The sequence below is a fragment of the Mycetomoellerius zeteki genome, unplaced genomic scaffold (assembly GCF_001594055.1).
Source record: "Mycetomoellerius zeteki isolate Tzet28-1 unplaced genomic scaffold, Tzet1.0 scaffold343, whole genome shotgun sequence".
Taxonomy (NCBI): Eukaryota; Metazoa; Arthropoda; class Insecta; order Hymenoptera; family Formicidae; genus Mycetomoellerius; species Mycetomoellerius zeteki.
Window position 1 is genome coordinate 128,510 of NW_017257331.1, and position 18,339 is coordinate 146,848.

The 18,339-nt window shown below is 33.2% G+C and overlaps 1 protein-coding gene across 15 annotated transcripts in view; it reads right to left on the reverse strand.

Annotated features, from left to right (window-relative positions):
• CaMKII (Calcium/calmodulin-dependent protein kinase II) overlaps positions 1-18,339 on the reverse strand; it is a 123,018-nt gene that overhangs the window by 7,031 nt on the left and 97,648 nt on the right. For 3 of the 15 annotated variants that reach the window (XM_018452302.1, XM_018452301.1, XM_018452300.1), the window contains exons 12-14: positions 14,232-14,288; positions 9,686-9,877; positions 6,547-6,702 (exon numbers count right to left, since the gene is read on the reverse strand). The exons of 3 other annotated variants lie outside the window; for them this stretch is intronic. In XM_018452302.1, the coding sequence (XP_018307804.1) occupies positions 6,547-6,702; positions 9,686-9,877; positions 14,232-14,288 (405 nt within the window). Of the gene's footprint in view, positions 1-1,655; positions 1,719-6,309; positions 6,703-9,685; positions 9,878-14,231; positions 14,289-18,339 lie in introns of those variants that run through there. 9 more of the 15 variants (XM_018452308.1, XM_018452307.1, XM_018452306.1 and 6 more) reach the window with 5 other exon arrangements.

Here is an 18,339-nt window from a genome sequence, read left to right on the forward strand (position 1 = left end):
TCGAAGATTTTTATACGACTGTAATGTGATAATTTGGTCACTCCAGCATTCCCTTAAGAGCGAACGGCCATTCGTTGGATTAATGATTAATGATTACGAAAAAAGAGATCACTGGGCATTTTTTTGTATTTATTGTAAATTATTTCTTATAAAAATTATTTTATATTATGGATATCCAAATTAAAGATCATATAGCCTTTGAATCATAATAAATTAATATTTGATTGTATATACCATTTAACGATGCGTTCGTCGATATATGTTACTTACGTCATAGACCGGCAATTATGTACACGAAAATTGTGATCATTCCTTAGATGCCTCAACAGTTGAAGCAAAGTTCCACGAAGAGACTTGGAAAGTGTTCGGAGATCACAAAAGATATAGTAGACGCTATTATTTCGCGTTTTTAATCATCGGGAATTGTATTTCGTATAATATATATTTGTTAGAGATCGATCAATTTTGCGTTGATTTTCAGTTTTTCTCGATAGATAAATTCAAGACCTCACATCGGAACAAATCAGCGTGATTCTTAGATGTCTTATTTTTTTATTTTTATTATTATTATTATTTTTAGATTACGTGAAATAAACGCGACTTGCGTCAAAGTAACGATACGAGAGGTGTCACGGTGAAAAATAATAATAAAAACAAATTGGAAAATTTTACTTTGAATTATTGTACTACGATTTGTAGAATATCACTACCACCATCACACAACCGCCAATCTTACTACGTTACTATGTCTGCTACTGTCCTAACTAATTAATTAAACTTTACCGCACTTCGGTATTCTATTACGAAGTCCACCATTCCACGGTCTCTGATCGATCTATCTTCAGACATTTAATCGTCGTATTAAGCGTAACACACTCCTCTTCCGCAGTTCTATATATTTTACTATTACGTGGCAGCAATTACGTAGATTACGTGAGAGTAACGCAAACTTTATTCATTTCATACTCAGTAGGCACTTTGCACCTGCATAAAGCATAGTTGTGGGATTGTAGAATTCGCTCGACAGAAATGTTTTAAATAATCGGAATTTTTTTCAATATCAATTATCATTCTCGACATAATATATGAAATCTAAAAGATCGATCGGGATTTTAAGAACAAGTTTTCTTCGTAATCTAATCCCGAGAAATAATGTTTCTCGCAAGAATAATTGCATTGCGTTATTATTTAATAAACTATTATCACTTGATAATCTTTCGTATAGATCATAGAAAATATAATTTTTTTTTATATACATATATTATATTATATTATACGAATTATGACATGCGGTCATATTTCGTATTGATATTGTAAACCGTGCGATATCAGTCAATAAGGCTTCTGGAGAGAGAAAACACATTGCGTTAAAGAAGAACTAAAGCACTTTATGAGTTCATTAGTACAAGTAATTCCTGTAATTATTAGTTATACTAAAAAGAGTATATTAAAACTCTTAAACTAATTAAAATTAAAGTCCAATTCAGTCTTAGCTCCTTTTTTTGACAACATGCTTTCTTTCGTAAACTTCTAAATAATAAAACTTCTAAATAACAAAACAAGTCGAAGAGAGTACAAGTACTTCCTCGATTCGTTCCGACTTGATTTTCCTTGGTCGATTCGTCGCTTACATACGACGTAATTTCGCACTTTACCTGAGCACTGGGAGTTGGTTGAGAGCTGGCTGCAGGTCTTGATAGGACACACGATTCTTATGTCTACAAGCAATATATATATCCCTTTCGTATTAAAAAATGGGCAAGACGGATATTTTCAAGACAATACTCAAGCTGCTGTACAAACACGAAGAGGATTAAGCGTCCATATCAAATTGCTTCATATTTTTAAGTATCCGTTTCTGTGAGTAACACACAGAGAATCTCGTTAACTCTCTCTCTATATATACTTATATACGTGTATAACTAAACTTATTAACATAATTTATCAATGTAATATAATCTGTACATGTATGTAATATGGTAACTCATTTCATACAAGAGAAATTTATTCTAGTCCTTTTATTGAAGATTGTAGTAATGAAAATGATAATTAGCATGCATAACAGCATGTAAGCACGAAATGTTCACGGAGGTCTAGCATATAATATCTCTCAATTTTTAATTCTATCGAAATGCAAAAGCTATTAGCTTAATCCTCACGTGCGGTATCGTCTAAAAGGATTAACCGTCTCCCCCGAGAGTTCTCATCATTATCCATTTTCTTGCCTTCCTCTTGGTTTGCCGTTTCCGTCGTCCAATCGAGTTTGCTAATTATGTTAGATAATTTTATTTGAATATTATCGCTGGTCGATGTTGGCAGCACTATTTTCATATATATATATATATATATATATATATGATGCATGTATTAACAAACGCAAATATGCTTTCCATATTTGTCGTTTTTCATTTTAGATGCAACGTGGCATTTGGATTCGAATGGATCCTCCTGTCCCCTCTATTATGATTCAGCACGATTTCCTATGTTCCGATTGAATCCAGATTAAATAGTATGCGTGCATGCGAACGCAAACTGTATAAACGACAACCGCGAGACATTTACAAAGTCGAGATAAATCGGTAAGAGGTTTCGATCGTGTGCGCCCAGAGAATCTTAACCACGTTACTTGCGGCTCATGGATTAGAGTCAGTATTTGCTGCGATTCAACTCCAACGAATATTGGAGCATCGGGTTAGTTAGTTTCCAACTTGTTTTATATATATATATATATTACGTGTTAGTGATAGATAGGCCTATTACCTATTAGAAGTCACCATTACTTCAGATTAAAAATTATCCATTACTAAAAAGCGAATGTGAACCTGCGAATATCACACTTTTCAATTATTAAAGCGAACGTACATTTAGAAAAGAATTTTTTTTTAATTTACATGAAAAATATCGTAAAATGTATATTTATTTAACAACGAATCAAGAGATTCGATCGAGATAATTTTTCGTGAATAACGATATAAATATCAAAATCCCATTGTGATGTAAACCAATCTTACAATTCTGAAATTTTATTTCGACCGATAATAAACAATTCGCGCAATGTAAATTTGTTCTAATATAAATTCTAGAAACTAATCGACGGCAATCAAATCAGATAGATAGGGTATACTATATATACATATGTGTGTGTGCAGACGGTTTAGTCAGTCTGAGTTACTTACTATTTACTTGCAATACACAGAGACAGTGTTACATTGAATATATGATGAATACGATAAAACATAATCAAGAAAATTTAATCTACTCATTAACATGATAATGAATAATAATCTGAGATTTAGATATCTATCGTGATATCGATATCAGATAATCAGATTGAATTTATACAATTAGATGAGAATTGTAAATTGTCGTTGTAGAAATTGTAAGAATTAATAAAAAATTATTGTAAAAAAATGATTAAACTATTAATTTTAGTTATCCTTTAATTTTCTCGTTAGGATTTCCGTTAAGATTTAGAGGTCAAACGTCCATTTTTTTAACTGATGCATAGAAATGCATCAGTTAAAAAAATGGATATGACTTCTAAGTATTACCTTTGTTGTTATAAAATCTCATATGCAACGAAATCGAAAAACTAAAGAAAAAAAATTGAATTCCCTCCACGTAGAAAAAATTACCTTTTGACTTAGTCAATGAGGGCATTCAGTATTATAACTGTTCACTGTGTTTAGTGAGCTTTTACATCTAATTGGCATATTCCGTTAGATCTAAAAATATTAAATCAAACAGGTGCAAGAGCTCACTGAACACTCAGAGAACGGTTGTAGCCTACTGAATGCATCTAATAAATGCGATGGCGAGATATTTTATAAAATTTGATTTTTATTTCTCCTAAAAAATTAGTTATCTAGTCATACATAAAAGGTTTGATAAAAACAACATAGCCTATTAATTAAAAAATAAAATTATCGTTACATTTTTTCTATTTATTTAAACACGTCATTTTGCTAAATTCTTCTAATCTTAAAATCTTTTTGTTTACGATACGATTTAAATACTCTTCTTTTTATTCTTTTTAATATTGTCCGCTATGAAAATATTTAATTAAGGAAGTATACGAGGCGGTTTACATGAGTTTTAAAGCAAACTACAAGACGTGGAGCTCCAACATGGTGGTTGCTGCGTGTTCCTCTCCCTCGCATTTATCCCGAGCTTATGGGCGTCAACGGTTTTCTTACCGTCTTCGGAATCCTCGAGGACGCAGCCTATCCGGAATGCGTGTCCGTCGGCATCGTTCATCCGTCGTGCTTCCCATTCTGCACGTTTTTTTTTTTTGCGGAATAGGTGCATGCAGGCGCACACAAGGGTGCGCGATCATAAGGCGGTACGCGAAACATGTGCAGCATGCAGAAACACACAGAGACACAAACTAACAAAAACAAATTGATAACTCAATGCCGTTCGCGCGAAAGAAGAGTGCCGATAACTCGAAGCTTTGTTGATAATTACATTTGAGGGAGTTTTGATTAATTGGGGATGCCAAGATATAAAGTTATACATGAAGTTTATAACTATATAAAAAAAACGATATTTAAATAGAGATATATCTAAACAAAGAGAATTTTGGATAAATCAAATGTGATACTAAATCCTCATAGATCACAATCGTTCTTTTGAATTTTATTGTTTTGAATTATATTGTATCCAATGAGAATATCCGTTTCAACCTCTCCTCTGGGATTTAGTGCAAACTCTAATTTCATTTCCTAAATTCGCTATTCATAATGCGGTATTCAAAACTATCAATTGCGCACGTTTGTGTGCATTAATCTCATTGAGCACGCTATTTAAGTATCAACGTTGGTAATCGCATTAATGTCAATTGTCTGGATCACGCAGGAGACAGTTAATTGACATAATGGCGGTCAAGGTGATATCCCTCGTCTGATAATATCTCAGAAGACGAGAGAAGCTTCTCTGTCAGATTAAATTGAGCTTCCGAGGTATCGGCTCAATAGTAACCAGGATAAGTCTCGATTGCGAGTAAGAAGGATAGAGGGTGGAGAACATAAATTTATGTGCGTTGACGGTGCTCAGAAATTTTCTCGATATTACGTTCCGAATTACGTTTTTATGTTCTTTTTTTTATTAGTTAATAAAACCCGAGCTTCGCAAAAAAATATATTACATGAATTGAATACATGTCATCGATATCTTCTGTTTAACATTTATTTATATCCAACAAGCGACCCATTACGAAAATGGAAATACGTGCGGTTACAAATTTTGTTTACTATTCTTTAACAATATCTTCCAACACATAGCGAGATTTCATTAACAATAAGCTTAAAATAATTTTGCACACAGAAAAATATCATTCTATTGCTAAGAAAAATGGTTATTCAATTTGCTTTCTTCCTTTTAAGTTTAATGATTATTTTTAACAAAGAATATTTTCATGACAGTAATCTTAAAATGTACTTATCATAAATTTTAGGAAAACTCACTATTATGTATCTAATAAAAACAAGAATTTATTTTCTTCTGATGAATATTATAAAATTGATCGAAGAAGCGACTTTATATAATAAACAAATTGAATTTGTTTTAATTTAATAATCTTAATTGAAGTATTAAACTTACCACTCAGAATATATTTTGAATAAATTTGATGTTTGTGTTAAACTTTTATAATAGATTTGTGGATATATAAATTTTTGAAATACTTGAAACAAGTAATTATTACTTGCGTACAGTATGTATCTGTGTCGCAAGCAAAGTAGAAAAGATAAAAGATATTGGAGCACGGCGATAAAAATGACTTCTAAGCGCATTTCACTTATTAATTAACAGCTTTTCGTTTATATCGATCCTATCAAATGTATTTGTGTTCACGTTTATTTACTATAACGTTGTTTATTGCATTGATCATAAATTGGGCTTGCTGACCAAACGGGCCGATAGCTGTAATTAATCCCATTATTTTTGCACATTCATTTCGCTTTATTCGTAAGCGTAGAGAAAACATAACCGAATCGTTTTCCATAAATCATAGCAAACATTAATACCGATTATTTATAGACGGTGTAAATGAATGTGTGGTTTTCGGATAATACTTCTGTCTAGTTGTCTCGTAAATATTCTATGCGATCATATTCTCCGATTTCGCTCAGCGTTACCTTATCGCTATTTACAGCAACTATGCAAACCTATATGCTATGACGAATATCTGTATAACAGTCATTATAAAAATTCACATGAATCTTGATCGACCGAGAAATTCAATAAAAAGAAGCAACTAATCGTCGATCATTAATCGATCTTACAAACTTAATAAGAATTGAATAAGAATTGACAAAGGAATCCGAACGGCGGACTAAAAATAAACGGAAAATCGATGCTTTGACAATTTGATAGGCAACATCAATAGATATATATACGCAATAATGACGATCAAAAATAACTGATTGAATTTCTATAGCATGCAGCGATGCTCGAAAACGAGTTAAGAGATCGTTTCCACCCTCTAGGAAGAAGGGAAGAGTATCAAGATAGAAGGAAACGTGCCAGATTAGTCGTGCTACAGACCGGTGGGCGAGGAATCCTGGCGTCGCGATGCTATCGGCTCGTTGCTACCATTCGCCTGATGGCTGGTACTGGCCGGTGACGATGGCGACGCGCCGACTTGGCTGTTCTGGCTGTTGTTGCTGCTACCGCTGCTGCTGCCGCTTCCTGCGCTGCCAGCTAGTCATGCAATCAACCAACCAAACACGAGCTAGTGTCAACGTCAAAGAAGCCATTGCACGTCGCGTCGAATTCGCGTCTCGTCGCATCGCGTAATCGTGTAATCGCGCGTCCGACTCTCTCTAGACCGGCGAATTAGAGATCGACTGCTCCCCGTCTTTCGCGGATTCTCGATTTATTTTCAATGATAAAATACAAGAAATCACAATACACAGGCTATCTCGAAACTCTCTACGCGTACAATATTTTCATTGTTTTCGTACATTTTAAGATTGTCGATTGTCAAAAGCGTTTAATTTAGAATCTTTTTGGATAAATTTTTTAATCAATTTTAAATTAACTAAGTTATAATCCAGAATTCTCATCAAAGATTTACAACTTTTTATAGAATAATTTACATAATAATTTAAAACAAAACAGACGAAGATTTATTTCGGAATGACAAATAATTTTGTAACTTATAATAAAAAAAATTATTACAAATCGTAGTTAGAAAATATTAGGCGCGTGACGCGTAGTAATAAAATATGCTTTCAGCAATATGTATTAATAAAAAATTTCAATTGCAAGTGTATAATAGTCGACTTTCTCTTTCTATGAAAGAAAATCATTTTATTTGATAAATTTGTTGCATCTAATGTACTGATATTAGTGTCAACGTCACTATTTATGTCGTTTATGTCGTTGCAGTTTGTCTATTTCTATTTGCTTGTCAGATCCATTCCACTTGCAGAACTTAACGGGAACGAACGTAGCTAGCAAGATGGTGTAAAACGCGATCGATCATCGCGTCGTCTATTCCCGACGCTCGAATCCGTAAATAATAAAGATTCGACGAAAGAGCAAGAGAAGCCATCGATATCGCCGCAAGAGCGAGACGGAAAAGCGTGAGAATCCGTATACATATTTATACCTGTGTGAGTCTTGTTTGACGGAGAGAGGTGAAACTTGGAAAATGTAAGGAGAAATCGTCGAATGATCGTCGAATGATCGTCCAATCAATCGATGGGATGAATCGATTTGTCAAACAGTATTGTCTACGTATGTAAACAGTCAAGGAGAAATTGAGGAGAGACGCAAAAAGAAACGACAATAAAGAGAAAGGTTCGCTTTTCTCCAGTTTCCATCGCGCCTCTTACGGAAGGATCGTCTGCTGAGGATATTATTTAATGTCTAAAAAAAAATCAACGAGTGCGTGAGTGAACGTGTAACGTGAATATATGACAAACGCGAAAAGAACGAACAAGTTATCGGATAAAATTAAAAGGCGTGAGAAAGCGTGAACGATAAAAGACAAATAATGCAAGAGGAGCAAGAAACATATATAGTAACGAATCTTGTGACCTAAGTATACATTATGTGATAAAAAAAATTTGTTTATAATAAATTTCAAATCAACATGCTGCGGCTTTTTAAAGCAGAAACGACTAGACCGATTCCTGCTTCGTCCTCATTTAACAAATTATTGCTATGCGCATCGGCTATATAGACATATAAAACATATAGGTATATACGTACACACACATACACACGTGTGTCTATATGTGCTCTCTATAAAGAATCTCGATAAAGCGTGGAAGCAGAAATGGGTCATCCGGCTTCGGTAATCTTACCGATTCGTCGATCAGATTGCTGTTAGTTGCGCTTTAGCATCTCCTTCCAGTGTATGTGCCTATTTCTCATCCTGCGACACGAGAGAAAGAGAGAAAGAAAGAAGGAGAGAGGGATGATAGGAAGAGAGGGGGGGGAGAGAGAGAGAGAGAGAGAGAGAGAGAGACTATGACATCAAGTAACAATTGTTCTGTGGAATGAGTTCGTGAAGATTTACTTCCATGATTTGAAAAATCAAACAATTCGAGCACAAGCAGCAATTGATAATACCTATTTGATTTATATAATACAATTTATAATTAATACACCCATATTAATGCTTTTTTTAATCTACAATTCTGAGATAAACTTATTTATTCTCTGATTTTTTCTCTATTTTCATTTAGATCACAATGCGGCAGGTGATTCTTTGATATCGAGTATAAAGATAGATCATTGAAAAATTCTGCAAAATGTCGGTTGACGAAAGTTTTGTGTGGTGAAATAATTCTTGAATACGGTAAAGAGATGTTGACAAAAGCTACCATGACTATATCTTATTCTAATGATCACGATTTGATAAATTCAATTATAAAAATGTAAGGCAAATTTATAATTCGATTAAATGCTATTTGCATTTCAACAGACTTAATTGTCACCTCTTCAAGTACATCATTCTCTCAGTCATTATTTCACACGTGAGATTGAAAGTTTGAATTAAAAAAATATACGATTTATATAACAGGAGAATATTTTCTCATATTGAAATGAAAAAATAGTCAATTTTTAAAAGTTTCGCATCCGGAAGATCAGACTATCGGAATTCGCGATAACCTTTCTGAAACACATTTCGGTTGCAAAACATTTCGAACAAATATATTTCGACAACGGCAAATATTCGAAACTTTTAACAAAAATATCGTTGCAATCCCATGTTTTACTTTTCTTCGCCAATTCGCATTCATTGCCTCCGTCTGACGTAATCAATAGCAATCGTAATAAAAACTAAATGAATTCGACATTTTCGTGGATGAATAAAAGGTTATTTACTTATTAGTGAACGATTCTTACCGCTGTACTTTTCTTTCAGTGCATTTAAGAATAATTTCACTAACTTTTAAATGAACTTAAAATCTATAAGTATAGTGAGATCCAAAGACATCGAGAGAGATTTGTCTTTAAATTCGTAGACTTAAAAAATAATTTAGATTCTATAAATACCTACTGTTATTCATAAAGTTTAAACTTACAATCATCCTAAATTTTTATCTCGAGAATAATTTTTTAAAAATTTCTTGACAGTGTAGAGCCGCAAAGGATTAAAAAGTAAGATAATGAAGACCCGATTTACTCTGCATTTCATTGCAGTATCGAATCAAAATTCTGAATTTACCTTGGGCCCCTTGAAGAAGAACCGCGGCAATTCCAAGAGGGTTGCCCGTATTCTGAATCTGGGCTTGGGCTTGGACCTGGGCCTGAATCTGGGTCTGGTTCTGATTCGGGGCCTGTTTGTTCGCCACGGTTGTGGCCGCGCCGACCATCCTGGAGAACGCGGACATTGTCGCGGGGCTGCTCGAAGGTGTACCTTGATGGGCCAAGAGCTTTTGTTTTGGAGAGAGATTTTTTTTGAGGGGCGCACCAATCAGTAACAACACGGGTGAAAAACGGAAATGATCACAAAGCGCAAAAGGCAAGAAGCAAATTCTGCGAAGCGACTGTTGTCGCAACGCGCCATTTACGAATTATTTGAATCTTGATGATATCAAGAATGATGCGCGAAGAAAGAAATATGTACAGAAGAAAGTAAACCTTGAGTATCGATCAATTATTACGAAGGGCGCGTTCGAAACAACGTGAAGTCATGAAGCTACACTCCACTAATTAGATCAAGTCGTATAATGTTATTATCGAGCTAATTTGTGTTAATTGTAAGCAGATTAACATGTAGCATTATCGAGCAACATTAGTCTGGCAAACATATGTTAGAATTAGTTGCCGAGAAATTCTTCAGAACCAGACAGAAACATAGAATTGGCAAAATAGGGAAATGTTAGCAGAATTAATTAAAAAAATTTGTTAAAAGAATTAAAGAAAAAAATTATAGGGAAAAAGAGAGAGAAATGAACGGCGTCAATTATTTGCGTACAGCCATGACCTTGTACAAATGGCATGAGAATAATGAATGATTCCGCGCAAATTTTCGCTCGTACGTCCTAGACAAGATTTATTCTTGAAATAGAAACTTAGAAGTGCGTTTATATATGCAATCGTGCATATATAATCCGACTATATGTAACGTTTAGCCACAACGAAAGTTCATTTTGCATAAGATACTGTTACAGGCAGTTCGCGATTAATGTAGAACAGTAACGATCAGTATACAAAACATTTCCGCATAAGATTCTCGTATTTTGTTAATATTAATTCTTTAGCTATTCAGAATAGACTTTTTCTTAATTATGTAGTTGCTAAAGAATCAATTATTCAAGATTTAAAGATAAGTGTAAATTTATTTTCAAGATGACTGATAAAAGTTTAATTCAAGGGAAGATATTATATTTAAAGTTAAATCTCTTTCAAATCGATACTTGTTTCCTAACAGAAATCAATTTAATATTTAATTGATGAAAGATTGATAAATATAATCCACAAAACGAGCTCAAAATACACTAAAGATATTTAGGTTAACATAATGAAAAATTACTGCAATTATAATAAAATTAAGTTCGATATTTATTCTAAAAAATAAATAGTATTTACAGAAGTGGCTATTTTTATTAAATATTCCAGAATAAATTCTAAAGAAAAAATTTTACGTCGAGAAGTTATTTTTACTGTCAATTTCCTGAATTAAACAAACAAGCTAATATAAAAGTAAAATATAATTGTGCGAAATGAATATAAATATATACATATACATAACAGAATTACAAGGAAGAACAAAACCCGCCAGAAACTCACCGTAATTTTCTGTGTATTTGGACGAACTGGGTATGGTATTAGCCATCACAATTATGTTCTGCGCGATAATTTTTCAGAACTAAATCATACTATAATAGTGGCACGATATCAAATGTAAAAATTATTTTTTTGCAAGGAGACGAAAGTACTTAAATCTCTTTGGTAACACCGGAAAATATTTGTAAAATAACCGACACTCAAAATTGACAGAGGCCAGCTTGTCGAGTGCGACTCAAATTCACTTGCGAGGTGAGTCGAACGTACGTACAACGATGTTTTGAACCGCTGCCGATCTATTTTCAAGTAATGCCAAGCGGCCAGGTATTTTTGTTGACAGTACGTCTGAAGAGCGCGCGAGGCGGAGCGGAATCGCGACGCTTTCCGTGGGAAATTCACTGACTAGATGAAAAAAGAGAAACAATGCGTATACGTGTACATTGTTAGTAACTAGTCAAAATTTCTCTTGAGTTCTTTGACAACAAAAACGAAATTTCGAAACAACAGCCTCGTATTATGTGAAAAAGGTTACATAATGCAGTGTAAATTTTCAAGTGCAGAGAAATCAAGATATGTATAATATATTTTGGAAATAATATCTCTACGCTAATAATGAATTGCCTATGTATTTTTTTTTTCTTATATTATTGATCGAAGTAGACGTGTGAAATATTAATTATTGCATATTGATAGAAATAAGATGATAATTATCGTTGCAACGATTTACAGATCAAGCCCAGCTTTGTATTTACTGCGTGGTTAATTTTACATAGGCTTAAACTATCCACGTTGAGCTTACACTTGAGTAAACTCCCTGCGTTAGTAAGTTTGAATTATAAATCGAGTTAATTATAACTTTCGAGTTAATTACCACTGTGCACTGTAGCGCCGCCTTCATGCCGCTCTCATTATGACATAGTTGTAACTAATTTGCCGGCAAAGACTTCATTATATACATTTATATGCCCGTAAAACATCGACAATTATTGTTAATACTGATTGTTAATAGCTGATTGTTTTATTATATCTAGTTTTTATTTTATCTGAATTTTTATTTCTATTCTATTTAATTGCAATTATAAATATCAATGACACAACTTGTTTACGCGCTTTGATTATAGATAAGATTCTTCTATAAAAGAAGAAAAACAATCAAATTTAAATACACGTAATTTATAACTACAGAGATGTAAGAACAATTATAGGTAAAGTAAAAAATATTACGTATATTTTTATATTCTCTTTTTTCCAAAGGGATCTTTCTTTGCTTTACGATTTATATTCTTTTGATTATAAGCTAGAAAAAATTAGGAGAGTTACAGTAATTGTGAAATTAGTAGTAGTAATATGTGTGGAACACTGGAATAAATTAATTGTCGCATAATCACAATCCAATTAGACACAGACATTTAAATAAACTATTTCAAAGGATACGTCGTTCCGCACGTAACGCATTTCGTGGGATTCGATGATCAGTTTGATCGATGTCTCAATCACAATGATTCATCAAACAATATACATAATCTCTAACTACACTCGCATTAACTATGAGATGCTATGAATTTCGCTGTTGTGAAGCGTATCGAGAGAGGGCTCAGGAGGATCCTCAGTTTAGATTAACTATGGGATTAATTTTAAATTGATTAGAAGGGGAACTCACACGTACATAAGAGGAAAAAGAAAGCAAGAAAGAGACGAAGTTATCCAGAATGTTAGTTGACGAGACGAAAGGAGAGACGGTAAATCCGCTATACAATTTCGCAGAAGCGGCAACAGAAAGGGTGCAAAAGCTCGGGCTCGAAACTGGACACGGAGCCTCTCATGAAATTGGCCTTCTCCCAACCGTGATGATATTTTAATTATCCTTTCTCTGTCAATATCTCGCTGCTAATTATGGATATTGCATTGAGATAGTTTCACATATCATGGCTGAACGTTCCATTTATGAACGTTCAGGAAACCAATCGTTTCTGTAGACCAGGCCTGTACAATTTGAGCTCCGGAGCCAAAACGCAAAGCCATCGACGCAAAAAGAATCAATGTGAATAAGATTTCACTGTAAAGTGTTGATAAGCGTCGCTCGGATGCGTATCACTTTACAATCTTCGAAATCTTACTCATATTGATTTTTTTACGTCGATGGCTTTGCGTTTTGGCTCCGGAGCTCAAATTGGACAGGCCTGCTGTAGACGCAAAGAAATGACGTTCTTTCATAAATTCCTCTTTATTGAAGAGGTTAAACATTTACGATAATGTGCACGTTCAAGAGATCACACCATTCGATTTAAAAAAATCTCGGTAGAGTCGTGTTAACACGTGATATTTACTAGAACCCAAGCGATCATGTAAAATGCCATTTTTCTAAATTTTGTATGCAATTAGTTTAATGTAAATGTACTTACAGCAAAGTAAGTTTAAGGGCTTTAAATCAGATTAAACATAGTCCTTTAATATCACTTTGAATTATAAAAAAAATTTTTTGTAAATAACAAGAACAAGTGTCCGTCTATCAGCAAAACAAAGATAATTTTCGTTTTGCGCATTTTGAACTTATGCGTATACGACTTCATCGATTATTACTCAGAAACATGTCAACTGCGACAAAGTAGGATTATCTTTCCACATGTTCGCTTGGATAAAGTGGGTTTGATAATGCATGAAATATATCACGAGAATATTTTACGAATTTTATCTATGTAGAAAAAGAAACATTCGTCCCCGATGTGTGATAATATACAATTGCGTTTGTCTTGATAAAAACATGATGAAAAAGTTCGTCAATATTATATAAACAAGAACATTACGCGAACATTGTATATATGTATGTAATAAGATAAAAATTACAATGATAATTATAGTATCGTAAAATCAAAATCAATTAAGCGCGGATGGGAGAGGCCAGTGCAATCGCGCGACGTTTACAAAGTAATGCACAATAGATACGTTATACGTATATATCTCGTCTCGAAAATTGGTTTTACCTTCGGGTTCTTTGGCAATGACCGTGCTGCTCCGGTCGACGCCGCCCTTCTTATCCTCTGTACAACATACACACATACATCACGTATACGATATACGAAAAATGTACGAACAATTTATATCATTACATAACGCTTAAGATATTTATATGGAATATCGATAAAGCCACGTCGTCATGATGAGAAACTAAGCTTATTTCCCTTGATTTATCTAATACTGACACATAAATCATAAATATCACTTCCTTATCAAAAGAATACATTGTAGAAGAGTGAAGCTTAAAAACAAACAAATGTTACAAAAATTTTATTATTAACTTCACAAATGCGAATCACTTCTTTTTCTAGTTAACATTTCACACGCAAAAGTAAATTTTTCAGCTTGACGTTGCTAAGAAAGAAAGAATTTATTTGATAATTGATATTAATGAATTATAATAGAAATATTCGGTGAATAAATTTATAGGAAAATAAATAAATCAATCATCATTATACAAGTAAATATAAGATATACAAATAGTAATAGATGATAGTAGATTTATAAATTTAGAAGTGATACACAAAAATCAGCTTTATTTTTCTGCTACGTATTCGCTTTATGGCAAAATGGAGGGTCTTCTTTGATAATTGCACCAATTAAACTTAGATTCTTACGTAGTGGTAAATGGCCAAATTCTACGATATTAACATTTATTTTTCATCGTGTATTCGATATTATTAATGATAAATAATGATTACCAAGCAACACAGACAGATATATGAAACGACGTAATTAGTAAACGTAAAATATTGCCATTTAATAGCACAATAATTATATATATATATTATATATAAAACAGACATTCAGTGTAGAGTAATAATAAATCTGAATCTTTCATCGTTGATTATAAAAACACAAAATACAAAATTTCTTCGATATAGGAGCAACGCTCTCAGTAAAGAATCGTCAAGGGACGATCCCAAAAGGATTTCTACTCGAGTTTACCAAACTCTCAATAATACACTTTTATGTCTTCTTTGTACAAAATTTCCATGTAGATATTTCCAGCTGACCACTTTAAATCTCAAAGCGTCCGTACAAAAGTAAAGACATATATATCGTTACACCCCCGTGACATGTTAACAGTTTCTCATAAACAATAGCAAGATCTATTATCTACGATAATATCATCGTGCTTTTATTACCTATACAATTATCTACTATTTAATAATTAAAAAATCATCGTGTAATGACAAGAAAAATTGTCTGGTATAAAGAAAGAGGTCATTACTTTGCGCCGACTATTAACCGTGCAAATTAATGGCAATCGATTTCGTTCGTACAATGCCATGGCTACTAATAAAAAAAACACTCGTTATCATAAATTAAGTGATGATGCTTAATATAATGACGACGAGGGCGTAACGAAATAGAGTATCGTTTGTGACCGACGAAAATGTAACGATCGTATCATGATTAAGATATTCTCTTTTTCTTTTTTTTTTTTTTTCATTTATGGGAACTATGAAGACGAGTGGTACCGTTACCATCGAACTATATGTATATAAAAAAGAACGGTCGCCAAATAGAAAAAAAAGATTGAAATACAATCGATTGATAATCGGGATAGTGCTGGAGAGTACACTTTGCATTAAGAACGTGCACACGTCGATAAAAACACGTATCGATCGTATCTCGAGTAGTAGGGAAGTAAAAAAAGAAATTGTAATGCGTGCAGATCGAGCCGATCGTACGGTTTCAATGCTTCGGTCGCGATATTTGATCAATTATTTAGCAAAGAAAAATTACTGGAAATACTGTAATAGAATTATTAGATAGAATTACTAGTTACTATAAAAATTTACTAATAAGATTTTAGAAGTATAAAATATTCTGCGTTTTAAATTATTCAGGTCCATAAAATTTTAAATTATTAAAAATTAAAATTTTTAAGCTTAAAAGTACGATGATATGATATAAATCAATCGTTTTATTTTCTCAATGTGAATCAAACTTTATGTTTCTCCATAATTTTTCAAACATAATAATCTGCCAAATCTTCTCGATCTATCTACGTATAATCATCTTGTCTCACTAATCAATGTAAAAAAAAAAACAAATTGATCTATATGTCGAATCATTCAATCTGTAATAAAAATTACATTAAAAAAATTTTTCTATGACATTAAATTGTGATTCCTCTCTTTTTCCCTCCCTCATGTTATAATCTTCTTGATATTCAATTCGAGACTTTGTAAAAAGCCGTACGATGGCGAGCAAGCGTGCGATAGACGGAAAACATGCGAGAAATCGGATCAACACATAAAAAAGCAACCAAGTGAGGGAAGTGAATGGAATCAATTCCGAGTTGGCTGTTGCGTGGATGAATGGTTCAGTCGGCGGACCAAGTGGACAAAGCGAGTGACAAAAGAGTGGGAGAGAAAGAATGAGGCAAAAGCGAAAAGACAGGAATAGTGAGACAAGCGCCAGGGAAAAAAAGAAGACAAAAGTATAACTGGTGTTCATAAATCCATAACACTGGACTAAACATCGAGAGTCGAGATTTGTGACGACGACAGAGAGCATGTTATGTGTTTATTTGTGCGTGCGCGTTCGTGCGTGCGTGCGTGCGTGCGTGTGCGTGTGTGTATGTGTGTGTATGTATGTGTAAATATGCGCGCGTTTGCATACGTATGTATGGTTTTGAATTTGATATAGTAATAATGACCTAAGTATAGATAAGGGCGTGTGATAATGCGAGGAGTTTGAAGAAGGTGAAAAAATCGTTTAAGAATACGATCGTAGAGAGCACGATCGCATTTCTCAAACGGTGTACGTGGGAGAGTCACATAGAAAAAAGTATATAAAGTGATAATCGGATGGAATTCCGAGCATCTGTTATTTACTCTCCGTTATTTGCTACTGAATCGTCCAAAATTAATTTTATACTGATCTGTGTGATTAGTTTTGCTGTAACTACAAACAATGCAATCCGAGTGGTCAATTTACATAAATAATACCAATCATTCAATGAAATGGAATTCTTTAAATTGCTATAGATAATATTATAATAGGATAATCTGAGCTTTTGAATATAATAAAATTCTGCAATGTTAAATTTTAACGATAAAATCAATAATTTTATCCATTGGTAAATCTTTACTCATTTGTTCAATGGTTTGCATAATTCCATTCGATATGAAACACTCGATTATACTTTTTCCTCTGTAGAGTTCGTTGAAATAATGATCCATTAAAATGACGACTTTTATATCTGTAATAATTGTCACTGCCACGTAAATTTTTGGCTGTTTCTCGCCGCAAATTTTTTAAAATTAAGAAATATTTAGGCCAACTCAATGGCTGTACATATACGTTTCATCTAACAATTATTTTTTCCTCCATTTACATCAATCGCACGACATCCAAACAATAAAATTCATTTTAGCTTTCTCTTTATTGATAATAATAGTTAGTTCGTCACATCTTTGTTCTATCGCTCTAGTTCACACAATAAAACCAAGAGACGAAATTAGAGCCAATTAACCAAAGAGTTACAATACATAATTCAAAACGTGGCAGCAAAAAAGGAGAAATAAAAAATATATAACATCAAGGAGGCGTGTATATGTGTATGTGTGCGGGCATAAGGAAACACAAATACGTCAGATGAGATCTAATAAACGTGCGGAAGTGATGATTGTGACATGTTACCTAAAAAGCTCCAAAAGTTTTCACAATCGAATTTTTTCCTCTTACGCTGCTAATATAATTTAATCTACCGTATAAATTTATAATATTAAAGTAAACGATAAATGAAACCGGTTGTGGCCGATTCGTTATTTGCAAATTTCTAAATTACAATAAAATTCTTACAGCCTGAGAAGCGAGCCGAAAACGAGCATCTTTCGTTCGATAATTAAAGCATAATTATAAACCGTGAGAAAGTATAACAGCGGGAAAGTTAAGAATTTTCCTATACTAATTGCGGCTCTAAATAAGATAAAAGATGAATATGCTGAAAAAAAATGCAAGCGAAAGCAGCGTGAGCCGGAGCGTTTCGTGGTCATCGGCTGTTAAAAATTAACACGAACGAGAATGAATAAAAATAGAAGAGAATAGAGAGATAAA